We start from the raw sequence: 26,896 nt of genomic DNA on the forward strand, positions 1-26,896 counted from the left end.
TTGAAATTCACATTTACCTTCACTAATTATCTTTTTTTTTATTTTCCTGTGCTGGTCTGTCTCTCTGTTTGTCTGTCTCCCCTTGTATCGACTTCCTCTTTTTACTTAATTCACATTCACTCTTCTTTTTCGTAGAGGAAAATAATACTTTCACTTTTTTTTTCTTGGTGTCACTGTCTGCCTAACGAGCATGACACATAGATGTATACTTGACTAATATCATACTGTAAGAAATGAACTGATAGGCAAATAGTAGGCGAATAGGTAGATAGACAGATAGTTGATGGTATATTCTCGACATTCTAAAACGAGCTTGACATATTGGCGCATACTTGACTAATCTCGCACCGAAAGAAATAAATGAACTGAGGTAGGAAAGTAGGTAGATGAATAAGTAGATAGATAAAATAGATAGCCAGATAGCAAGAGTCATACATCACGGCAGTCACTATAAATCCAATTCGCCTGCAACAGTAACGGGCTGGTGTCATCCAATAGGTCCCTCAAGAGAACCTACCAGCGTAATATAAACAGCACCAAAAAAGATTAGAAAAAAGCCATATCCTCGACATTCTAACATATCACAACCAGGATATGGATTGGAAACGCAAAGGAACTCAAACTGCAGTCTCTCTTCCTCTTCCTCTCCTTGAAAAAGAAATACGGACTGAATGGAGCTTTTTTGTATCGTTTCTATCCGGGAAGCGCGGCTGACTGGTTGCTTCCGCCGTTCCGAGAAGCTGTCATTACTATTTCAAGGGTTCCCAGAGGTGTGCCTTCGGTTCATGTATGTTCGGCGTAATTATAGTTCTTGGGGCGCTGCGTCACAAATGTCTGGGGATCAAGGACGCGTGTGTCATATTTTCCTCGGTTTTTTTGTGTGTGTGTGTTGTGGTACGATGAAAGAAAGGTGTTTGATTTGTGTGTTTCTGAATCATACCACTTCCTTTTTGTTTTTACGTGGTGGGGCTCAAAAAAAAAAGAAGAAAAAAAAGGCTGAGTTGTGTTGTGGTACGATGGAAAGAAAAGGTGTTTGATTTGTGTTTCCGAATCATATGACTTCCTTTTTGTTTTTACGTGGTGGGGCTCAAAAAAAAAAGAAAAAAAAAAGGTTGAGTTGTGTTGTGGTACGATGGAAAGAAAAGGTGTTTGATTTGTGTGTTTCTGAATCATATCACTTGCATTTTGTTTTTACGTGGTGGGGCTAAAAAAAAAAAAGGCTGAGTTGTGTTGTGGTACGATGGAAAGAAAAGGTGTTTGATTTGTGTTTCTGAATCATATCACTTCCTTTTTGTTTTTACGTGGTGGGACTAAAAAAAAAAAAGGCTGAGTTGTGTTGTGGTGCGATGGAAAAAGGTGTTTGATTTGTGTTTCTGAATCATATCACTTCCGATTGTTTTTGTTTGTGGGACTTGTTTTGTGTAATTGATGAAAAAGGTGTTTGATTTGTTTTTGTTTTTTTAATCATGCCACTACCGATTGTTTTTTGTTTGTTTGTTTTTACATGTGATTGATGAAAAAAAGTTATTGTTCTATGTTTTTTTGTGTTACGCCTTAAAAAAAAAAGTTGATTAATGTGTGTTTCCGAATCCTGCCACTCCCTTTTGTTTTTATATGTAATGGGATGAAAAAGTAGTTTGCTTTCTGTTTCTGCATCACTAACCACTTGCCACTACTTCAGTTTTGTTATGTAGACGTATATTGAGCACAAGAAATGATTAGCAGTAAACACACATACACACACACACACACACACACGGGATGGGTGGTTATGTGAGTGGATGGGGCAATACACACACATACATACACACAAGGGATGGGGAAATACACACACATACACACACACAAGGGATGGGTGGGCGGGTGGGTGGGTGGATGGCGTGCCCGAGCCTTTAAGAGAGAGATGAAGCGAGAGAGTAATACCACGGCCCTCACCATATTCGGCTCCTCCGGTAATTGTGTTCCTGGGGCGGCCGTGTTGTGTGACCACCCCGCATCCCACTGACCGTTAATTAATCGTCCCGTACATTTGAGGCGTCCGGAGAAGGAGCGTAAAGGACAAAGCCATTTTTTGTGTGTGTGTTTGTTTGTTTGCACTAAGAAAGACAAGTTAAGCATCCCAAGAACAAGAAACAAGATGGAGGGAATAGCGATCTTGTATATTTGATGTCTCGAGGGCCTCTTTTCCTTGTTTTACTGCCTATCCGGGTACAAACTAGAAAAAAAAGTCTTTGTCCCTTACGTCCCTTTTCCTCCGGCCGCCTCATATGACATTTCTCCAACGCACATGGACGGACTTACGCCGGCAAAACCACACATGCTTCTCGCCTTACAGACACACTTGGGACGGAGCCAAAGTTACGCCTACAGACAAGAAGGCTCAAGTACTCAGACAGATCGTTATGTGGACAGATCAAGGCTATACGTACACTTGAGGACAAATACACGCGTTTCTTTCCTAATAAACTCACTTGTGACGAAGCCAGACTAACAGAGACAAATTGAAACAAAGACTCAGGGTAGGGTAGGGTAGAATAGCGCAGGTTAGGTTAGGTTAGGTCCGGTCCGGTTAGCTTAGGTTAGGTCAGATTAGGCTAGGTTAGGTCAGGCTAGATCAGGTTAGGTTAGGTTAAGTCAGGCTAGATTAGGTTATGTTAGGTTAGGTTAAGTTAGGATAGATTAGGTTAGGTTATGTCAGGTTAGGTTAGGCTAGGTCCGGTCCGGTTAGCTTAGGTTAGGTGAGATTAGGCTAGGTTAGGTCAGGCTAGATCAGGTTAGGTTAGGTTATGTCAGGTTAGGTTAGGTTAGGCAGATCACGCTTTTATCTCCTTGCAAACTCACATATGACAAAATCTGACTCGAACGGAAACAAATCTACGTCATATTGACCCTCGGGCCTTCCGGAGAACCATAACCGCTTGCTATTTATAGGAACCTTCGCCTGTGGCCCTTAGTAACCAGTCCTTTGTTTCAGATTGAGCGTGAGCGGGTGGAGGAGATGGGCGGGTGTGTCCTCAATATCCAGGGCACTTGGCGAGTCCTGGGCCAGCTGGCAGTATCTCGAGCCATTGGTTAGTACTTTTTTTTCCTTGCTCCCCCTCACTCCTCTCCTCCTCCTCCTCATCCTCCTTCTCCCCCTCCTCCTCCTCCTTCTCCCCCTCCTCATCCTCCTTCTCCCCCTCCTCATCCTCCTTCTTCTCTTCCTCCTCTTTCTCCTTCTCCTCCTCCTCTTCCTCCTCCTCCTCCCCCATTACACACACACCTGTCATCTTCCCCCTCACGCCTCATAGAGTTATAACCTACTCTTCTTTTTTTTTTTTTTTAAGCCACTCCTCACATTCTCTCATTCATTCTCCCACTCATCTGCTCTTTGTATCTTCTCTCGTTCTTCCAAACACTTATCCAGTACACTTTCCCTTCCTTTGTTCTTCCCCTAGTTATCTTATCTTATCTGGCGCCTCTCGTTCTTTATATCAATCCTCATATTAGTTTTTATCTTTCATTTTTCCATTCATCTCTGTAACTTATCTCTCGTCCTATCGAACACCTTTCACCCTTATTTTCTCGTTATTTGTTCTCCCTCTGTTTATCAATCTTATCAGGCCCTCTTCCTCCCTTTCTCTTTATCAGTCTCTCCCCAAGATTAGATTCGCTTCACCTCCTTTTCCTTCCCCATTCATCCTCCCACGCCTCAGTTCCTCTCTCCCCTCCCCTCCCCTCTACTCTCACCCCCTCTCTCCCTCCCCCATCTCATGCCCTGCCCTACTCTGCCCTGGTTCTGATTTCTCTCTCTCTCCCACACCTGCCCTTCTCATCCTTTACGCCCTAACAGGTCCTCCTCACACCTGCTCTTCTTCTTTTTCTTCTTTTTTCTTTTCCTTTTTTTCCTTTTTTCCCCTTTTTTTCTTCTTGTTCTCGTTCCTGTTCTTCTTGTTTTTGTTCTTGTTGTTTTCTTTTTCCTTTTCTTCTTCTTCTTCTTCTTCTTCTTCTTCTTCTTCATCTTCCTGTTCTTGTTCTTCTTGTTCTTGTTCTTCTTCCTGTTCTTGTTCTTGTTCTTCTTCTTCTTCCTTTTCTTGTTCTTGTTTTTGTTCTTCTAATCCATGTCTTTCACCAATCCATCTTCTTTTCTTCCTCCTAGACTTATGCTTTTTTTTCCTCTTTTCTGTTAATTCTTTTCGGGGCAACTTTTCATGTTTCCAATCTAGGGGCAAAGATGTGTGGGCTTTTTCTCTTCTTCTTTAGTCTTTCCATTGTGTCCTCTTCCTTCCATCCCCAAAATAATAACAATAATAATCCTCCTAAAACTATCCCCACCTCATCCTGTTTATTGTTGATTTTTATTGTTGTTGACCCACATCTCTATAAGCTCATGTTCAGACTCTAGATACTATTATGGCAAGGAGTAGAGAGAGAGCACACACATACATTGACAAGGCGTGGAGGCAAGAGAAGTAATGGCATGCTCTGAGCCACACCCTCATGGCACAATTCCATACTAATCTTTCCTCGGCTTCAGTCACCCGTGAAATAAAGAGTTATGCTTAAGTGGCGCGGAAGATCTGGATTCACCTCAGCTGTACAGGTAGTTGGTGGCCATTAAAAAGAATAATTGCAACCTCACATGCTAGGATTTAATAGAATGCTGGTTACGTTATATATTTTCATGGTCTGTAATTGAGAATGAAGCGGAAAATGGAACAGTTTATGAATGTAGATTTCTCTGTAGGTGTGTGTAGGCTTGCTCAGGGAGACCATTGGGGTCGGAGGCAGCGAGTAAGTGAAGAGATGCGCCCTTGGGCATATGCCTCCCGTTAGTTAGTTTACTAGATTTTTCTCTGCCACTGCATTTTAATTTGAACATGGACAACCTTTTTTTAGGAATACAGAAATTCATGGCAAACTTAAATTATGTACTTTCATGTCTCATCACTGTCATATCACTAGTAAACCAGCAGGAAGTGGTGTTGGTTGTGTGTAATAACATACCATACAGTAATCACCACCTTAGGGACTGCAAATACATCCCCAGACTTTAATATTTATAAAGCTGCCTGGCATTGGGGTCATATCTATTTAACATCAGCCTTGTCTTCAGATAAAGTTCTGAGTAAATAGCAATTATTGATGTTCCAGCTTGTAAAGTGAATGCCGTATCATTTATGAAGGTTTGTTTTGCAGGTGACCGAGAATACAAACCTTTCGTGTCCTCCGAGTGTGACATCAAGTCCCTGGAGATCGAGGGAGACGAGGACTTCCTGATCCTGGCGTGTGACGGCTTGTGGGACACCCTCTCCGCCGAGGCCGCCGTCAACGTGGTGTACGCCTACCTCACCCGCAATGATGGTAAGTCCTCTTCGTGTGCCCAAACAAAGCTTCATATTGTCTCCCTCATTTCTCACTCCTTCCTGTTTGATGTTATGGACTTACGGTACTACAGTTTAGTCAGCGTTTCAACCCACCTTGTTCGCACTTGAGGTGCTGGTAAATACATTCTTACTATGGAAGGTTACCTCACTCATTTTTCATGAAATGTTTCAACACCATGTTTTTTTTATTTATTATTTCATAGCTTTTTCTCTCTTGCTCCTTCATACTTGCATTGTCATCAGTCAATGTTATAGACCTTTTTTTCAACTCATTGTTCACTCAAACATATGCATTCTACCAAGCCTGTTCATCTTCAGGTTGATCTCTTTGGTGCTGAAATAGATTATTGAATGTGAATATAGTTTGTAATGTAGATTTTTAATCATAGCTGGAAAGATGGCCTTAGTGAAGTAATGAGTCACCAGTTTGGTGCTTTCATCGTAACATTCTGCTAATAAAAGAGTGTTAACAGTATGATCAGCACAATATAGTAATTAAATAATTACTTCTCATTTTGTACATAGCAAATAAAAATGAGTAGGCCTCAATCCTGTAGCTGGAGCAATCCTTATATAAGCTGTACAATGTGTGTGACTGGCAGGGGGTGTCATTATGTCCAGCCCATCATTGGCATGCAGCAGTCATGTTCATCATGGTGGTGGAGTAGATTGCATGATCTTCAACAGTTGCTGAGAGTTGCTCTGTGCCTGTCGTGCAACATTGGCAGCTCTTCCTTCCTCCTCCTCCTCCTGCTGTTGTTGGCTGCATCCTGCCTCAGACTCTCCATGTCGGGGCATGACAGCAGGTAGTGGACAAATGGGTGACAGCCACAGGAGTCCCAGTGCTTATAATGCCTGCTGCAGCTCATCCAGTATCCTTTAGCCCAGCCTTGGACAGTGCAGCAGGACATGGTTAGCCCTGGGGAGCTGACAATGGTTTGGTAGAAGGCATTTTGGGGCTGTTAGATGCAAACCCTGACGCACCAGGTAGCAAGGCATGAGATCTCCATCTCCTGGTGGTGGCTTTTTGTCTTCTGGACAGAGTCATGTCTGGTCATCATCTTGGTGTGCTGCAGATTTGGCAGCACACTGTTTGCCACAGCAGGCATCCTTGCCACTGCTCAGGCCACCCAGTTGGCAGCCGCGTTCCCTCACAGGCCCACACGGCCAGGTACCCTGCTGAGCTGCACATGGCAGCCCCGTGCAGCAAGCCTCTGGCCATGTGCGAGGATGCTGGTCAGGAGACTCTAGTTGTCCCTTAGTTGAGTCTACTGAAGAACCTGTTGGGAGAGTCTAGAATTCTTATAGAAGCACATTCTTATGAATACTTTAATTTATAGTGTGTGGGTTGATGATATGGGATGATTTGAGCAATAAAAATATGCATAGCAGGTGTGGTTTATATGAAAGCTTAACATATAGTAACTTACATATTCTTTACTAAGATCACAGCAGAATAAAGGCACAAGCAGCCAAAAAATTAAGTGGGATTTCATAGTGGGTGCTCAACAACTGATCACACCTACGTCATCAACCAAGTTGTTGGAAAATAGGCTGAGTATAATAAACAACTAGGTATGCATGGCTTTCATTGGTTTTGGGAAAGTATTTGATTCACTTCAAACCTTAAGAGGTCATGCAGGCACTCAGAAACCTTAAAAAGTCATGCAGGCACTCAGAAACCTTAAAAAGTCATGCAGGCACTCAGAAACCTTAAAAGGTCATGCAGGCACTCAGAAACCTTAAAAAGTCATGCAGGCACTCAGAAACCTTAAAAGGTCATGCAGGCACTCAGAAACCTTAAAAAGTCATGCAGGCACTCAGAAACCTTAAAAAGTCATGCAGGCACTCAGAAACCAGAGTAGATGAGCTGTACATAAGATGATGGAGGATATGTTTAGAGACAACACGACAACCATTAAACTCCACAAGCGACCTCCAGTGAAATGGAGAGATAAGGTGCAGGAGTATGTTAGGGAGAGGGGCAGGGGTGAAAGTAAGCTGGTACGCAGTGGTACGCCGTACCGGTAAGAGATATACAGCCGTCTACAGCCAGTATGCAGGGGTAAACTTTTGAAGACACAACTTTCACCCCTAGCTACCTACCAGGCGATAGGATTTGTTTGTAAATACGAAATGCTCATATTGCAAAGTAGCTCATTATATTTGGTGGATTTCTAGCGGATTTAGATACCCAATCTCGCACATTTTCGTTCATTAGAGTTGACAGCACTGCCTGAGTGACTCGTGTTCTCAGTTTCTCACGGGTTCTGGACGAGAGGAGTGTCGGCCAGTGTCGCGTGCACAGGGGTACGCCATACCGGGAAGAGATATACAGCTGTCTACAGCCAGTACGCAGGGGTACGTCGATGAAATGATGATGATAAGTTAGATAGCATGACACAATGTCTCCCAAATTTTTCAATAACGAGAGCACATGCCAGGGTGCGCGTCACTTCACACACTCTCCACACCACCCGAAGACAGTTCCATTGAGCAAGCCTCCACACAGCCACCCTATCCATCCCACACCCCTCCAAGGATCAATCAACTTCCCCCAGCTATGAGTTATGTGGGTGTCCCCTTGCTCTTTTCCATTCAGGTTTGCCGCATACAGAAACAACCCTGTCAGCAGGATCGACATCTGAGAAGCGTCACCTGACAGATGGGGCAGTCGGTAATCCTCCGAGAGGCTCAGGATGGTCCAGGCACCCACATGGGGACCCTGCCAAAGGTTAACCCCAGGCCTGGCTCGACAAGCTTGTGTCTCATCTGTACCATCATGCAGTCCCCAAGAAAAAGGGGTGGGTGTGATTGGCGGGGAATTAGTGCTCTCCTATCCCCCCAGACCTCTCAGAGTACTGGGTGTCATATACATGACTGAAAAGTCACTTTCCCATGCCCCCACCCACCACGGATCTCAGGAGGCTGATCATTGGGCCTGTAAGCCCCACAGCCACAGAGATAATAGGAGAACATATGCAGCCACCACCTGACAGTGGTGGCCACTTGGCTCATGGTTATGCAGACTAGCTGGCTGACCTCTCCAAGCCAGGAGAGGCTGCCCATCTTAGCCATAATTAGGGATTAAAGAGAGGACTCCTGTCTCCCAGCCTTACAGGAATGCCGCACTTGGCAGTCATGTGGGAGGATTAAAGTTAAGGGCATGCCAACCCATCCTCAAGGTTTAGCATATCCAATGGAGAGAAAGACTATTCATGAAGATGGAAAGAAGGATACAGCTCAGGGTGGCTGAGTGCACTGCATTACTCATCCGGATGGGCCTGCCCCTGCCACAAATTTCTCAATGCCTGCTTAGAAGTATTTATAAGAAATAAAAAATGGGATAACAAAGGAATCAGGGTGGATGGTAAATGTCTTTAACAACCTTGCATTTGCAATAGTCTTATTAAATGATTCAGAGGAAGAAATACAATGAATGATCAAGCCACTTCCTAGAGAGACTGAAAGTAGGTTTGAAGAAGAGTATGAGAAAGGAAGATGATGTTCAATAAAGTCATTTGATTGCCCTGCACTCTGGGACTGCAAGTGCTGTGAAGTGCATGTGTGTTTGTTTGGGGTGCACATCCAGCTTCTTTCTCATGTTTCAGTGATTATATGGACTGGCTGTTAGGCAGAACTGTGCACAAAAGTCAGTGTGGAGCATCTGACATTGACAAAGTTGGCTATAAGTTATGTGTTGGTCCCCACCAACAACAATTACACCAACTACTTTCTTTTTGAATTTTGCAAGATCCAGGAGGTTGAGAGTTGTAGGTTCTTGGTACCAGAGACCAGAGCTGCACTGCTGAAATTAGTATAGCAATGCTGGAGGGGCGCTTAAGGAAATTGAAAACTTACTCGTGAGCACTTGGAGAATCCTTCAGTAGCAGAGTTTTCTAATGATCTTTGCAACTGGTTGTGGGCTTGTTGTAGCAACACTCAAGGTTCACATCAGGCCAAGAAAAATCTCAAAATGTAATCATACTGTTTCATCTTGAGAGACTAAAAACTTTGCCTGTGCCATTGAGTATGCAGTGAGAGTCTTTCATCAGTTCTATGTGCTCAGCACCCTTGAAGACCTTGTAGAACTTTGGAATACTTTCAAACATGAAAGTCATTGAGCTGCATTTGGAGAGTGTCCCAGTTCAAGGTGTAGTTTTGCCTCAGAGGCAACGTTTGAGAATATCAAGGAGTCACTCTGTCAGGCTTACTGGGAATCAGGCACAATATTGGGCTTTGTCATGTGACATGTAGGACTAGAACTCTCTTGAGGAGAGACAAGGGAAGGTAGGTCTGGAGTCTTGCTGAGCAGGTCGAGAGCCATTTCAGTACAGATCACCTTCTGCCTGCCTACTGAGCTTTGAAGAAGTTCTGCTCTGAGCCTCCCTCTCAGGTGAGCACTATTAAAAGAGCCGATGGTGCTTCATGTCAGACATGGATGAGCAGAAGTCTCATTGGGCTGAGTACTTGAGCAGCTGTACATGACAGACCCTCTGAGTGGCCAGCTCCCAACTACTGGCTTACAAATGGTGGATGTTTATTCACCCACTGATGAAACCCCAGCCTCTCCTAATGATGTTGGAAAGGCTGTAGTGAAGTTGAGAGGTGGAAAGGCAGCTGGTGTCTGAAACATCAGTGCAGAGCTGCTCAAAGTCAGAAGTGCAGCCATGATCTGTGAGTTGTTTGCTTCTTTTGAAAACTGTATGTCAGTCTGGTACCATCCCTCCTGAGAGGCAAGAGGAAAAGGAAAGGGCACTGTCAGGACTGTATTAACTACCACAGTATTCACTGTTCAGTGTGCTGGCCAAGGTGATTGCCATTTATTCCTCATGCAGATTTGCAGCCAATTGTGGAAGTTGAGTAGTCTGGGGGAGGCGCTGGCTGAGTGGTCAGTGTGTGGAGGTGGTGATCCCATAGACACAGATTCTAGTACTACTACAAGATACTGACAATTTTCAACCATTGCTGAGTGGCATAAGATTATACTCACCTGTTGTCAAGATTATCATTAAACCATAAACTTTTGGGACTTACATTGAAAGGAGCATCGAGGGGATGGCATGGGCCAAGCAAATAAAATTCACCCGCGCCACTAACAAGCTGCGGCCATCCCTCAGAAATTCTACTAATGCTATGGGCAGCAAATAAAAAAATAAAAAAATAAATACAAAGCCTGGTAAGCCAGCAACTGACAGTGTTTTCATGTTTCTCATACTGGTTGAGTTTCAACATGTTTTATCATGAATGCATGAAGACTATTTTAATCTGAAAAAGGTGCTTGATTCAGTGCATTGTGAATCACTCTGGGATCTCCTGTCATTCCAAAGGATTCTTGCAAGGGTTGTTGGATTATTGACTGTGTCAATAAAGAGAGAAAATTTAGATGAAGTATATTACCACAATGGCAGGATTGAGTGGACACATTTAGTGAAAAAGACTTGGCACTGAAGTTTTGTAATAAAGCAGCCAGGAAAGACCAAAAAGAGTGTCATTGGACATAAATGAAAGTGTATGAAATGTAAGTGGCATATGCAAGAAACCTGGCCTAAGATAGGAAAATGAAAAAGATCTTAAGACCTAATTCAAGAACTCAGTTGAACTTCCTACACCCTCCTCACACATTACTCTTTTATGTATGCCTATCCTTTATCAACCCATCCGCCTGCTTGTGTCCCAGCTGCTCCATTGTAATCTCTGTGCGGCACTCTGTTGCTGTCTCCAACGCTTTGATGAATAAATTCCAGCTGAGGGAGTTATACACACACGACAGAGTACTACCAAAAAGTCTTCCTGTTCCGTCACATAAAAACTGCCCCACAGCTGTGTATCTGAATTATACTTTTTTTCATGAACGTGGCATTTTGAATACTCGTCATGTATCTGGACCATCTCCAATCAGGGAAGAAAAGATTCTCATGTAAAATGGGCTTCACAGCTTTCCAGTTCCCCATCACTGTTATGAATACGACAGACACTACATGATGGCTTTCAGTCCATCATGGCATGTATGTTTTCTTTGCTGTCTGCCATGATTTTTTTTATTATGTCAAATTACCACCATGCTCAGCTATAGCGTATGCCCCCAACCTTATTTTTACCTATACCAGCAAGGTTGGTCCTAAGACTTCATTGTCAACACCCTAAACTACATCCATCCTCCCATTTTCCTTTGATTAACCGGAGCTTTTGTAACTTCAGAAGGTTTCCTTCCTTCCACTCCTCTCCATGCCAGCAGATCATTTACTTCTCGTGCCATACATGCCTCCTAATATGAAATAGAAAAAAGGCTTATTTTTTTTAGGCCTACATGACTAGTCTAATATTGATGCGGCACTGATGAAGATGCTGAACTGTTCATTGCTGCACAGAGACTGTTTTCTCATCAAAGGTTGATGCCTGGGGTTCCTGCAAGGGCTCATAACATTGTTGATGGAGCAGTGAGTGGGATGAAGCCCAATTACCCCGTTTTCCAACACATGCACATCTTGTGCACGTAACAAGGTTGTGGATCATAAGTGATGCTGAAGAGCTTTTCAAAATAGTACAGCCAATAGTTGCTGACTTTAATAATGTTAAATGCTCCAGGGAGTGAAATGAATCCTGTGTACTTAGACAGCAGTTCATCCTACGGTACTTGTGAGGTTGACATTGAACGGCTATTAATCCACCTGTCAGATCATAGTTGCATCTTGAATAAGCTGAATATGCACAGTGTCCACGAAAGGTTGTATTCATGTTGATGTATCTATCTATACTTTATCTATCTGTATCTATCCATATATATATATATATATATATATATATATATATATATATATATATATACATATATATATATATATATATATATATATATATATATATATATATATATATATATATATATATATATATACACACACACACACACTCTCCCACTCTCACTTAAATGTATATATAACGCACCACATCACCCTGAGGCTTCATATTTATTTGGCAAGACACCAGTAAAAACTCGCACAGCCACAAAATCCCAATGCTATGAACTTCAAACATGTGTGAGTAATGTTTACCCGCGCCTTGCCATACGGCACCCGAGGGCGGGCAGGTAACCTTGAGCCGAGCCAGGCTATAATATGGGCGGGCCCGGGTGGGCAAATGTTTACGGAGGTGATCACTTTGCCGGGCCGGGCTTCATGCGATCCTCGCGATACATATATCCCGAGAGTTCATTTCTTTATTTTTTTTCGTATTGCATGTTTGTATTTCAACAAAACCATTAGTAGATTACCGTCCGTCAGTGTGTGTGTGTGTGTGTGTGTGTGTGGCCTTGTAACACCAGTATCAAAACATAGCCATCCGTTTTTGGTCGAAATTATACACCAGCGACAACCATCACGAATATACTCCGGCGAAGGAAACCCAAGCCCCCTCCACCCCCTGGCAGCCCTGCTTAGTTCACGCCTTGTTGCACGGATGCGGAAACATTTCACATCGGTCCCCGGAGAGCAATGTGGCGGCGAGGGGGCGGGGAGCGGGGCGAGGGGCGCACAAGGGGCTCAGGGCGTGGCGATAGATCGGTCTGTCCTCGCCGCTGGGTGCTCCGCCGCCGCCCAGACATATCGACCTACACGCTCACCCGCCCCCTCTCTCCCCCCGCGGCGGACCCAGAGACCCGCTGATGCTGGGCTCCTGATGCAGAGTGATTATCTGGCGCCGTGATGCTGCTGTGTCTGCGGCCCGTCATGCATGGTGTTGATTCTGCCTCGGCCTTCCACATCTAGACTCGCACAGACGTTGGCAGACAGGGATGTGCTTGGACACGAGGAGGAGCGTTAGGGAGGTCTGGCCGCGGGGTTGTGTTGCGTCACGGAGCGTTCAGGTTATAGAGGAGGCAACGCTGCAGAGACGGAGCGGGTCGGCTGGCTACAACATGCCCGGGGGAAGCTGCAGAGAAGTGGGAAGTGGTTGGAAAGTGGGCCGGCCGTTCTCCTCTCGCCTTCCTCAATGCAGCTCCACTTACAGTTTATATTTACGGCGGCTTTTTCCCATAATAGTTTCCCCTTCCCGTCTCTTTCATCTGATATCCGATTTCCCCTTACGTCGTGGAAGGGGAAATCGTGCAGGAAGCTTGTGGGAAAGGGACGTCGACCGCCAGCCTGCCGCCGCCCTCAGTGTGTCTCTCCACTTAACTGTTTATATTTACGAGGACCAGTTTTTTTCTTGTCTTTTTCGTCGTGGTTTTCCTTTCCCTTTCCTTTCATGTTATCCGTTACTTCTTACTTGATGGAAGGTTCAGCCCTCCTCTCCTCTCCTCTCCCCTCCTCTCACATCCTTCTTTTCCCATCCTTTTTCCTCTCTTCTCCTCTCCCTTCCTTCTTATCCCATCCTCTCCTCTCTTCTCCTCTCCTCTCCCTTCTTATCCCATCCTCTTTCCTCTCCTCTCCTCTCCCTTCCTTCTTATCCCATCCTTTTTCCTCTCTTCTCCTCTCCCTCCCTTCTTATCCCATCCTCTCCTCTCTTCTCCTCTCCTCTCCCTTCTTATCCCATCCTCTTTCCTCTCCTCTTCTCTCCTCTCCTCTCCTCTCCTCTCCTCTCCCTTCCTTCTTATCCCATCCTCTCCTTTCCTCTCCCTTCTTTTCCCATCCTCTCTCCTCTCCTCTCTCTTCCTTCCTCTCCTCAGGTATACGAACGTCTACCAGATCACTTACCTCGCTACCTTTTTCCTATCCTATAAGTTACCGTATATATTTTTTCTTCCTATGATATTAACACGTACCATTACAGCCTCCGAAAGTCCCAGTCACAAAGTATATAATAAAAAATAATAGTAGAGTCTAGCCGTTAGCATCCATTAGGGCTGCTTAACTTTAATCAGTACTAACAGCACGCCAAGGCAAGTAAAATTAAGTAAAGTAAATAAAAATAAATAAAGGACAAAGTGATGTGCAATTCCGTAGGACCGGCGGCGAGAGAGAGAGAGAGAGAGAGAGAGAGAGAGAGAGAGAGAGAGAGAGAGAGAGAGTGGCACGTGGACTCGTAAATTGCCCCACCATTTTTCTTTGTACACAAAATTGAACGAAGTATTTTTTTTTCCTCTTTGCGACGGGGGAGGAGGTGACGGAAGAGGTGAGTGCCGGACCCGATGTGTGTGTGTGTGTGTGTGTGTGTGTGTGTGTGTGTGTGTGTGTGTGTGTGTGTGTGTGTGTGTGTGTCAATTCACTTCCATAGTTTTTCAATAAGAATATCGACTCCGCTAATAACTTGGGCTGCGATGTTGGCGTTAGTGTTGGTGCATGGCGGACCGGGCGTGAGTTTGCGTGAGTGCGTGCGTGTGCGTGAGCGTGTCAGCAGCGGGAGGAGAACGAGAGCTCGAAGCTAATCCCGTTAATGAAAGCCTGGCACGCTGGCCCCATTAATTATGTATTTAGCAGAGAAAGAGATAGAAAAAGGGGAGAGAGGGATGGGATGGCATGGCTGGGTGGCGCACACTATCCACTATCCACTATCCACGGAGAAGAGATTTACCGCTAAGCTTATTAACAAGATCTTCGGTGTCACGCAGCTTCCTCACGTATCCCACGCCACCTCACCTCCCACCCACGCCTTGCTGCAGGACAAAGGGGAAAGGGGAAGGCGTGTTTTAGCAGGGAGTCCTTCCGAGGGTCGCTTAGAAAAGGAGACTGGAGGGTCGAGAGGAGGAAGGGAGGATTGAGTGATATGTAGGGGGATTGAGAAGAGTTAGGGAGGGTAGGGTGTGTGTTGGGGGGATTTAGGGGAGTCAGGGAGGATAAAGGGGTATACTTGGGGGATTGAGAGAAGTCAGAGAAGCAGGAGGAGTGTGTTAGGGGGATTGAGAAGAGTCAGGGAGGGTAGAGTGTGTGTTGGGGGATTTAGGGGAGTCAGGGAGGATAAAGGGGTATTCTTGGGGGATTGAGAGGAGTCAGAGAGGCAAGAGGAGTGTGTTAGGGGGATTGAGAAGAGGGGTGTGTGTGGAGTATGAGGGGAGGCAGGGAGGGGAGAAAGAGGTTGAGGGAGACAAGATAGATATGTTGGGAGTTTGAGAGAGGTCAGGGAGGGGGGGAAAGAGTGAGGGAGGCGAGAGTGATGTATTGAGGCGATCGAGAGAAGTCAGGGAGGCTAGAGTGATGTGTGGGGAGCCAGGAAGGGGGCAGGGGCTGAAGGGGACTGGCGGACACGCGTGATGGGCAGTCGTGTGTCCCGGGCTGCGTCGAGGGGGAACGTGGAGATGTTAGATACAGGCCGGACCATCCCCTCGGCGCCAGCGTGTGTGTGTGTGTGTGTGTGTGTGTGTTGTCTTACATTGCTGCATAAGTACTCTCCACTGTGTATTTATGACGCTGTGTAGTTTCTAAAAGTTATTCATAGCTTGCAGTGTAGTCATTTAATGGAGGTTTTAAGTGAGATTGAGTGCCGCGTTGGTTGCTTCCTTTTTTCCTACCATGGCGACGGTAGAAACACAGAACAGTCCTCCTCCTTCTTTCCTCTTTTTCTTTCTTCCTTCTTTTCTTTCTTTTTGCTCTAACTCATCATCCTTCCTTACCTTTTTTTCTACAGTTGCTGCCCTTCCTTTTTTCCTTTCTTCCTTCCTTCTTTCATTCATTCTTTATTTCTTTTTTCCTTAATATCCTTTCTTCCTTTGTTTTTTTCTTGCGTTGCTGTTCTTCCTTCCTTCCGTCCTTCTTCCACTTTTATTCCTTCATTTTTACTTTCATTGCTGTTCTCCCCTCCTTCCTTCCAACACCCTCTCTCCCTCTCTCCCTCCCTCCCTTCTCCCCTTCCCTTGTATCAACCCCAACTCACCCCACTCAGGAAAACAAAGACCCGTGCCAAGAGATACAAAGCCAGTGACCACCGCCATCAAGCCTACTGAATCCCTCCCTCTCTCCCTCGCCCGTTCCGATACACAGCCTCGATACCGCTCCCGACACGCCCCGCCGCCAACAGCACCGCCAAAAGCCATAAACCGAGCTCGATGATGCGATATTCCGGCGTCATGTCAATCGCGGACGGAAGAGAGTTGTAAAGGATGTGACAGTAAAATGAATATATATGTGGACAGCTTCATTGACACTTCCGAGGCTAGTTGTAAAAAGTCACTCCCTGTTATTGCTGGCCGGTATAGGAGAACACCCATGTATGTTACCCTTTCATACCTCCTTGTATAGTACTCCTCCTCCTCCTCCTTCTCTTCCTTTTCTTCTTCTTCTCCCTCCTCCTCTTCCTTCGTCCGTATCTAGAGTAAAAGAATTATCCTTTCACTGCTTGTCCTTGTTCTTCTCCTCTGTCTTCTCCTCCTCTTCCTCCTTTTCTTTCCTCTTCTTATTATCTCTACTATTCCTTCCTTCTATTCAGAGTAAGAGAATGATCGTCGTTTTCCTACTTGTCCTTGTCCTTCTCATCTGTCTCCTTCTTCCTCCTCCTCTTCTTCCTTATTCCTCCTCATCTTCCTCCTCCACATGACCCACAAAGGAAGCAGCAGAGGATCATGAACACTCGCTTCTTCGCCATCTGTCAGTCTTCCCTCAGATTATATCACAACATTCACCTCCCATCTATGAATCAACCTTGCCTATCCCTCTCTCTCAGTCTTCCCTTAGATTATAATATCACAACATTCACCTCCCATCTATGAATCAACCTTGCCTATCCCTCTCTCTCAGTCTTCCCTTAGATTATAATATCACAACATTCACCTCCCATCTATGAATCAACCTTGCCTATCCCTCTCTCTCAGTCTTCTCTTAGATTATAATATCACAACATTCACCTCCCATCTATGAATCAACCTTGCCCATCCCTCTCTCAGTCTCCCCTTAGATTATACCCTTCACCTCCCATCTATGAATCAACCTTGCCCATCCCTCTCTCAGTCTCCCCTTAGATTATACCCTTCACCTCCCATCTATGAATCAACCTTGCCCATCCCTCTCTCAGTCTCCCCTTAGATTATACCCTTCACCTCCCATCTATGAATCAACCTTGCCCATCCCTCTCTCAGTCTCACCTCCCATCTATGAATCAACCTTGCCCATCCCTCTCTCAGTCTCCCCTTAGATTATACCCTTCACCTCCCATCTATGAATCAACCTTGCCTATCCCTCTCTCAGTCTCCCCTTAGATTATACCCTTCACCTCCCATCTATGAATCAACCTTGCCTATCCCTCTCTCAGTCTCCCCTTAGATTATACCCTTCACCTCCCATCTATGAATCAACCTTGCCTATCCCTCTCTCAGTCTCCCCTTAGATTATACCCTTCACCTCCCATCTATGAATCAACCTTGCCTATCCCTCTCTCAGTCTCCCCTTAGATTATACCCTTCACCTCCCATCTATGAATCAACCTTGCCTATCCCTCTCTCAGTCTCCCCTTAGATTATACCCTTCACCTCCCATCTATGAATCAACCTTGCCTATCCCTCTCTAAGTCTCCCCCTAGATTATACCATTCACCTCCCATCTATATATCCAGTGACCCCTCCCTCCCTCACCCTCAACCCAAACGTTCCTTCTCCTCAGTTGATGTTCACGTTAAGTTCTATCGTGGCATTGGGTCTTAGGTGGCTACGACTCTTTACAACGATCAGTGCTTCCCTAAGTGGGCAAATGATTCCTAACTGATTGAATGATGGCACGTTACCCCCATCACAGCAGCGCCAGACCCTCAATCGCTAACCTCAGGCCCAGTGGTATCACCCCCATCCACGTGTGAAGGCCTTTGTTAAGTGTTGGGTGAGGTTGATTGACCCGCAGCCGATTTAACTAGATAATTACTGACTGTATATCGTTCATAGTATATAGTTTAGTGTAGTGTATATAGTTTAGTGTATAGTGTATAGTTTATCGCTGGTGTGCCTTCTGAAGTGTGTGTCCCGTCTTGAAATGATAATACTTTTTTTTTTTTTTTTTTTTTTTTTTTTTACAACAAAGGAGGCAGCTCAAGGGCACACACACAAAAAAACAATAATAAAAAAAAAGCCCGCTACTCGCTGCTCCTAAAAAGAAACAAAAGAGGTGGCCGAAAACAAGATCACGGAGCTATCGATTTTTTCATGGTTGCAGACTTGGTAGACAAATTTGCAAGATACTTCGTTTGAGAAATTGCCGCCAAACAAACTTGCTTGCTACTCTTTGGCACGAATTTTGCATGTGCTTAAATATGTAAAACTTGTGACATTTCAACAAACGAATATGAATGTTTGTTTTCTTACACCTACTAAACGCCTTTGACTACCGTACCTTGAGTAAAAACTGCTCCTACAACCCACCTAAACGTGTACAAGCCCATATACAGCTCTCCTCACCCACACTAACCCAACGCATACAATTAAGCAATGCAAAAACAGGCACGTGGGTTGAACTCGTAACATACCCGACCGACACCAGCCCCGCCTACTGCACCGCCACCTACCTCCGCGACGCCCTCAGTACCCAGCCTTCGCCTCTCCGTCCCGTGTGACAGTCACCTGAATCTTATGTTCCCAATCAGAGGCAGGGCTGGCAGAGACTGGTCCACTGCCCCTACTTGTTCATGGACCCTTCTCTAGTTCCTTACTTTCTCTCCATCTTTTGCTTCTTGTCTTCCTCTACATGTCTCCCTTGCTTCCTACCTTAGTTCCCCTGTACCGTTTTCCCTCCAGCCCTGTATCCAAGCTTTCTCTCTTGCTCCTTCCCTTCCTCCCTCACTACTCTCCTCTTAGTCCCTCCCTTCTCTCCCTTCCATCTCTCTTGTTTTTTGCCGTCCTTCCTCGGTACCCTTCTCCCTTCAGCCCTATATCCAAGTTCCTTTCTCCCTCCTTCCCTTCCTCCTTTCCTTTTAGTTCCTACCTTCCTTTCCATCTCTCCTTCTTGTTGCCTTTCTTCCCAAGCTTTCTTCCTCTTTTGCTCCTTCCCTTCCTCCCTCCCTCCAACTCCTCTTCCTTGCTACCTCCCTTCCCTCTCCGGCCCTTCTCCCTCCCGCCAGCCTCCCTCACCCACGCCTCTTAGTCATAAAGATGCAACAGCACTTTCTTCGCGTGAGTCAGAGTCTTAAATATTATGTTGCGAAATTGGATTGAGGTTAAGTATGTCTATATCTTTTCGTTGCGTTTTGTGTTTTATTTTTTTTTTTTTTATTTATTTATTTTTTTTTGGTCATCACGCATTCACACGCACACACGGTCCTATGCAGTGTAGTGATGTGATGGTGGTGGTGGTGGTGGTTGTGATGATAGTTGTGGGAATGAAGATAGCGAGTGTGGTGGGGGTGATGATGATGGCTGTGGTGTGGTAATAGTTGGATGGAGGTTATGGGATAGTGGTGGTGATAATGGTGAGATGGCGATGATGATGATGGTGGTGGTGGTGTTAGTGGTGGTGGAGGGGGTGGTGGTGTATTGACAAGTGGTGAAGTGGCGAGGGTCGTGATGGTGGTGGTGATGGTGATGATGATAGTGGTGGTGGAGGGGGTGGTGGTGTATTGACAAGTGGTGAAGTGGCGAGGGTCGTGATGGTGGTGGTGATGGTGATGATGATAGTGGTGGTGGAGGGGGTGGTGGTGTATTGACAAGTGGTGAAGTGGCGAGGGTCGTGATGGTGGTGGTGATGATGGTGATGGAAGGGGAGATAACTTATATTTATGAAAAGTGATGATGGTGGTGATTGTGATGAGAGGGTGATGCTGATTTTTTTTACAGTAAAGGAAACCGCTCAAGGCCCCCCCCCCCAAAAAAAAAAAAAAAGCTAATCACTGCCCTTATAAAAGAGAGTAGAGATAAGTGACAATGGTATAATATTAAACTGAAATGATGATAGGATATGACAGTATGGTGAAGATGGTGGTTAGATGATGAGATAGTAGTGGTGGTGACGGTGATGGTGGTGAGAGTGGTGAGGGTGGTGAGGAAAGGGAAAGTATACACATGTTAACAAAGGTGATGATTTTGATGAAACGGTGATATCAGGTCGTGGTGATAATGACGTTAGGGTTAATGAAGTGGTGGTGATATGACGGAATGGTTGTGGTGATGATGGTGGTAGATGGTGACAAGATACAGTAGTGTTGGTGATGATGGTGGTGGTGTGTCCGTGCCGGGTGTAGCCTCGCCGGAGCTCATCACCAGCTCATCCCGGCGCGGACCTGAGCCATGGTGTTGCCTCGCGCCCTGGGATGTTGCACAGATCAGGGTGACTTATTTTGGTCGCTAAAACCTGTGTCCCCCGGTGAGTCAGGAGTCAGGTCTTACTCGTCCACACGCCAAGATGGTCATTAGTGTGTGTGAGGTAAGCTGCGGCTCCATTGGTCGTATTTTAAAACATTTCGTCGCCCAAGTTCACATATTTGACATGGCTTTCGTAGGAGCTGTAGGCCTTTCCAGGGGTAGTTTTATGACCCTGATGGTAGTTTGACCCTTCTTCTGTGCCATGAACCTTAAAAAACACTCATGAAAACCAGATTGATCCCCTCTTTGACCTTTAGAAATGACCTTTAGATGTGAGAAGCGATGGTGTCTTAAAATACGGCCCCATAGGTCACTGAGTTCTTAATTGGACTTTGGAAATAGAAATCGTAAAGTTGCGTCGTAGAGAAATAGAAACAGCGCTAAGATTACAAATAACCGTAGATAGAAGAAGGTGACATACGTAGCTTTTTTGAGGGACTAAAAGGAAAGTAAGAAAAAAAAAGTGGAGAATATAAATCGGTAAAGTTAAGTTGTAAAGAAATAGAAAAAAAAGTATTAAGATGTCAAATATATAACTGTAGATGAAAGAAGTTGATATACGTGTACAAGTATCATTCATGTAGCTTCTTAGAATGACTAGAAGGAAGTTAAGCAGAGGTAATGTAAATAGAAGGAAATTAAGCAGAGGTAATGTAAATAGAAGGAAATTAAGCAGAGGTAATGTAAATAGAAGGAAATTAAGCAGAGGTAATGTAAATAGAAGGAAATTAAGCAGAGGTAATGTAAATAGAAGGAAATTAAGCAGAGGTAATGTAAATAGAAGGAAATTAAGCAGAGGTAATGTAAATAGAAGGAAATTAAGCAGAGGTAATGTAAATAGAAGGAAATTAAGCAGAGGTAATGTAAATAGAAGGAAATTAAGCAGAGGTAAAGTGAAGGAAATTAAGCAGAGGTAATGTAAATAGAAGGAAATTAAGCAGAGGTAATGTAAAGTGAAGAGAAAAAAAACTGCTGATACTTGAGTTACTTATAATAGTGGAAGACTAATAGAATACTAATAATGATAATAATAGTAATAGCGATAACAGTAATAGCAGTAATGATAGGGAGTACATCTTGTTTACCTCCCTGACCCAGCTGCTCTTACCTCCCCCCTCCCCGGCTTCCCCTCCTCTCCCCTCCCCACTCACGCCCCCGGAAGTATTATCAACCGCCCCCCCCCAGTACATTACCCTTCCTTCCCCTCACCCTCCTCCTCCTACCCCCTGACCCCAACCCCCAGTACCCCTCTTCCTCACCCGCACCCTTCCCCCCCTCCCCCCGTGCCGGACAGACAGATGGGGCCGATGCGATAACATCCCCGCGGGGCTCCCCTTCCCAATATGGTCCCCTTTATAGCCCCAATGACAGGCCTGACGAGACAGACTAACCCCCCATTCCCCTCTTCCTCCTCCTCTTCGACTATCGCTCTCGTCCCCTCTTCTCTCCTCTCCTCGTTCTCTTTCTCTGCATACCCTCAAATGTTCTCCTCTTCCTCCTCCTCCTCTACTTTCTCTTTCCTCCTGTTCTTTCTCCTCTACTTTCTCTCTCCTCTCCTCCTTCGCCTCCTTTTTCTCTTCGCCTTTCTCTCTCGTCCCTTCTTCTTTCCTCTTCTCGTTCCTCTCTATTCATATCCTCAATCTTTTTCCTCTTCTTCCTCCTCTACTTTCACTGCTTTCTCTTTCCTCTTTCTCCTCCTCCTCGCTTATCTCTCTCATCCCCTCTCGCTCCCCTCTCCTCGTCCCCTCTTTATTCATATCCTCAATCTTTCCCCTCTTCCTCCTCCCCTACTTTCTCTTTCCTCCCCCTCTTCTTCTTCGCCTATCTCTCTCTCATCCCCTCCTCTCTTCATTCCTCCTCCCCTCTCTTTTTATATCCTCAATCTTTCTCTTCTTCCTCTCCTACTTTCTCCTTCCTCCTCCTGCAACGCTGCACCACCCACTCAAACCTTTAACCTCTGCCTTGAAAGAGGAAAGAGAAAGAGGAGGAAGAGGAAGCGGAATACAATGAGTGATAGTAATTTCAATCCCATTCAATGTCTTACCCCCGTCGAAGCGAAAGGAAAGACATTCACATCGATACAATGACCCGTGCGGCAACGTTCTCGTGTGTCGTGGCGCCTCGGTATGTATGGCTTAATATTACACGATGATGAGGCTTATACACGCTCCTTAGTGGGTTATATTGCCGGTGGTGTTAAGGAGAGATGCACGTGTTTCCCTGTCGTTATGAATCTGCGTGTTGATGTTATGAGGCCATATTCCTAAACGTATTTGACAAGGCTTTCATAGGAGTTTTGGGCTTTTCCAGGGATAGTTCTATGACCCTGGTGGTAGTTTGGCCCTTCTTCTGCACCATGAGCCTTAAAAAAAATCATGATAACCCGACTGATCTCCATTTTAGTCTTTGGAAGAAAAAAATCTGACCAGCGAATGAGTCTGAGAGTACCGACCATTACCCTTTCTCTGTGGAGGTGTTGCTAAGCCTGAGAGAGCAAGGAAGAGGAGAAAGAAGGGTGGGAAAGGTTCTGTGTTGCCGTACGTATAGCAGAAGGTAGAAAGGCGTGTTTGCAGCATAAGTAGGAAGTACCGACCTAAACCAGTTTGCAGAGCGGTGTCGGGTGACCTAACCTGACCTCTTAACGGAGATTACGCACAACGGGAACAGGAAGGAGGAGGAGGAGGAGAGGGATGATGATGATGGGGAGGAGGTGTTGCCGAATGTGTAGTGGGGTGCGTGTGTGCGTGTGCGTGATTTTAACTGGAATTTCACTCGATGCTGTGCTGGTTACGAACGCAAACACAAGTCCACATCCCCGGGTCGCGGAAACTGATATCCCTGCAATTTCCACAGACATGAATACGTGTTTGTCTAACTGAAAACCGTAATCAACGCTCCGGGAATGGTTTAATTATCATCAGCTGGCGGGGTTTGGAGTTTGCTTGTGTTTATGTGACGGTCTAGCGTTTTAGTATAGCATGTAATAAATGTTAAGTGTTTGAAAAATAGGCAGTATGGTGAAAATGGAAAGATAAAAAGGGGATTGCGTTGTTAAGTGAAAAAGAGAGAGAGAGAGAGAGAGAGAGAGAGAGAGAGAGAGAGAGAGAGAGAGAGAGAGAGAGAGAGAGAGAGAGAGATTGGGATGTAAGTGCGTAAAAAACGGAGAAAGCAGTTAAAAAGGGAGAGAGAGAAAGGGAATGGGAATGTTAAGTACGTGAAAAATAGACAAAAGAATTAAAATGAAGAGAGAAAAAAAAGGAATAGAGATTTTAAGTGCGTGGAGAATAGAGGAAACAGTGAAAAAGAAGAGAGAAAAAAGGAATACAGGGTGTTAGGTGAGTGTGAAATAGAAAAAAAAAGTGAAAAAGGACAGAGAAAAAGGAATGGAGGTGTTAAGTCCATGTAAAATAGACATAGCAGTGATAAAGGACAGAGAAAAAGGGGAATTAGAATATAGAGGTCGTGAAAAATAGACAAAAAAAAAAGAGAGAGAAAGGAAATAGATGAGATAACTGCGTGAAAAATCAACAAAAAACGGTAAAAAAATGGAGAGAGAAAAATAGGAATTGAGATTTTAAGTGCGTGTGAAATAGACAAAACCGCTGAAAGAAAAAGGAAAGATAAAGAGGGTAAATAATGGCTTAGTGGGCGTGGATATGGCGGAGGAGGTTCAGTGGAATGTTGATGGCGGCAGTGCTGGTGTTCATGCTGGTAATGGTGCGTGCCGGCGAGGGGAATGGTGCTGCTGATGGTGCTATGGTGGGCGTGAAGGGGACACCTCACGTAACCTTAATTAATTGGATGGATACGTTAAGTGCCTTCACGTGTATGTGTGTGTATGGGTATGGGGAAGGGAGGGAGGGGTGGAGGGTATGTGTGTGTGTGAGCTTTGCCTGAAATAGATAAAAGTGGAGTTGTGAGTAAGGGAATTGAATCGTCCTTTCGTTTCCATGTAGTTCTATAAGTGAGAATAAAACGCTAATAATAATAAGTAAATGAAGAAGAATAGGCGGAATAATAATAATAATAATAATAATAATAATAATAAGAAGAAGAAGAAGAAGAAGAAGAAGAAGAAAAATAAGACGAAGAAGTAGAAAAATAAGACGAAGAAGAAAAAGGAGAGGAAGAAGAAGAACAAAAAGAAGAACAAGAACAGGAACAAGAAAAAAAGATAAAGAAGTAGAAAACAAAGAAAAAAACTAATAATAACCAATGAAAATAATAACCAACATTCATAACTATCTCCACGACAAAACAAAAATAAAGTAAAATACAATCAACCACCAAGACTGCAAACCCCTTACCTCACCTCAACACCTGCATAACTAACGAGAAAGAACGTCAGGCAGGTAAAGGGGGGCGAGGCGATGGACAGCTGGGTCAGGGGACAACGCTCAGGGTCTCGACAGTGGCTCCGGTTGACGCTGGTTTCCCGAGAGACGAGGAGGAGAAGGAGAGAAGGAAGAGGAGGAGGAGGAGGAGGAGGAGGAGGAGGAGAAAGGGTCATGGCCATCAGTAGAGCCTCACCATAACATCCCATCCACCACCACCGCCTTCACTGTAGCCAATAAGGGATGATGACGAGGGTGATGAAGTCCAGGTGCTCGATGCAGGGGTACGCGGATCATTGGTATACATCAAATGACTCCTTATCCCCTGCGTTTGTCTCTACATGCGCTGCCTTTTCCTATTTCCCGGGTTTGGTATTTGTATATAAGTTGCACGAATTGAATTATTATAGTTGTGAAAGTTGTTAAAAGTTTCAGAAAATGGTACAGATAGTTCTAAAAAGCGAAGTGAAACGCCCTCTAAAGATTCTAATTGTAGTGGAAATTTGATATTCTCCACAACGCAATCAGGTTAGCATATGATTTCAATAAGAGAAAGAAAGAGAATAAAAAGGTGAATCCGGAAACATTGAATCAGTCACACAAGTCCAAAAGAAGTAGATGGAGTGGACATTCGATATTCTCTATGACCCAATCAGGTTAGCATATGATTTCAATGAGAGAGAGAGAGAGAGAGAGAGAGAGAGAGAGAGAGAGAGAGAGAGAAATAAAATAAAAGAAAAGTGAATCCGGAACCATTGAATCAGTCACACACTCACACTAGTCTAACCGGGAACAGGACACGCGCCGGACACATGCCGCCTGAACCCGATAGCCTGAGTGACTCACCTGCCGCTGGAATGGTGCAGGCTCCTCATTATCCCTAAGCCGTGTCGTCCGCCTCCAGTACCCTCTCGGTTTTATGGTTATCGCCGCGCATTTAGTCAGCTTCCAATACCTGCTCCCATTTTCTACGTGTGTGGGGGTTGGGGTGTAGGTGTGGGTGGATGTAGGTGTACCTTCCCCCATGTTATATGCCTTCTGTGATACTCTTGTATCGTCTCCGCCAGTTCTTCTCCCCCGCACAGTTGCTATCCATATACAGGGGCCTTGTCCGCCCTCGTATGGAGTATGCATCTCATGTATGGGGGGACTCCACTCCACAGCTCTCTTGGACAGAGTGGAGTCTAAGGCTCTTCGTTTCATCAGCTCTCCTCCTCTAACTGATAGTCTTCTACCTCTTAAATTCCGCCGCCATGTTGCTTCTCTATCTTCTATCGATATTTTCACGCTAACTGCTCTTCTGAACTTGCTAACTGCATGCCTCCCCCCCCTCCCGCGGCCCCGCTGCACACGACTTTCTACTCTTGCTCATCCCTATACTATCCAAACCCCTTATGCAAGAGTGAACCAGCATCTTCTTTCCTTCACCCCTTACACTGGTAAACTCTGGAACAGTCTTCCTTCGTCTGTATTTCCTCCTGCCTATGACTTGTCCTCTTTCAAGAAGAGTGTATCAAGACACCTCTACACCCGAAATTGACCTCTCTTTTGGCTACTCTATTATTTTCTGTTGTTGGGAGCGGCAAGTAGCGGGCTTTTTTATATATACACTGTTTTTGTTGCCCTTGTTGTAAAAACAAAAACAAAAAAACTGTGATGTGATACTCGCTATGTTTTCAAGTATTCATTCTTTCCCAGTTTTTCACACCCCGGGTTTTCTTCTGATTTCCCTATTTTAACTTGCCGATAACCCCATAGCCACTCAACTCGGCTATTTTCTTTTATATTTCATTATTGATTTGGCTTTTTGTTATATATATCCATGGACTATTTTCATGTTGTCTTTTATTGTTTTCCATATCAGCATCATCATTGTTTTAATCATCGGAATCATCGAGTTTATATGTTTTAACTCACTAAATGACTGAACGCATCTGCCATATATATAGGTTACCATTGCCTTGACTAAATATAAGAAAAACCTAACCTAA

General features: G+C 44.8%; 1 protein-coding gene and 1 long non-coding RNA gene across 5 annotated transcripts in view; one reads left to right on the forward strand and one right to left on the reverse strand.

Annotated features, from left to right (window-relative positions):
* The window catches only part of LOC126997517 (proteoglycan 4-like), a 291,843-nt gene that overhangs the window by 183,380 nt on the left and 81,567 nt on the right, over positions 1-26,896 (forward strand). For all 3 annotated transcript variants that reach the window (XM_050858650.1, XM_050858651.1, XM_050858652.1), the window contains 2 exons: positions 2,975-3,071; positions 5,179-5,343. In XM_050858650.1, coding sequence (XP_050714607.1) covers positions 2,975-3,071; positions 5,179-5,343 — 262 coding nt within the window. The remainder of the gene's footprint in view (positions 1-2,974; positions 3,072-5,178; positions 5,344-26,896) is intronic.
* On the reverse strand, positions 16,738-18,235 carry LOC126997522 (uncharacterized). 2 transcript variants are annotated; one of them, XR_007752170.1, is made up of 3 exons: positions 17,825-18,235; positions 17,377-17,696; positions 16,738-17,331 (listed from the first exon to the last, which is right to left on the reverse strand). It is a non-coding gene; the product is annotated as an uncharacterized LOC126997522 (long non-coding RNA). The 2 variants fall into 2 exon arrangements; XR_007752169.1 differs by having other exon boundaries at positions 17,377-17,760.

This window comes from Eriocheir sinensis, chromosome 12 (assembly GCF_024679095.1).
Source record: "Eriocheir sinensis breed Jianghai 21 chromosome 12, ASM2467909v1, whole genome shotgun sequence".
In the NCBI taxonomy this organism is placed as follows: Eukaryota; Metazoa; Arthropoda; class Malacostraca; order Decapoda; family Varunidae; genus Eriocheir; species Eriocheir sinensis.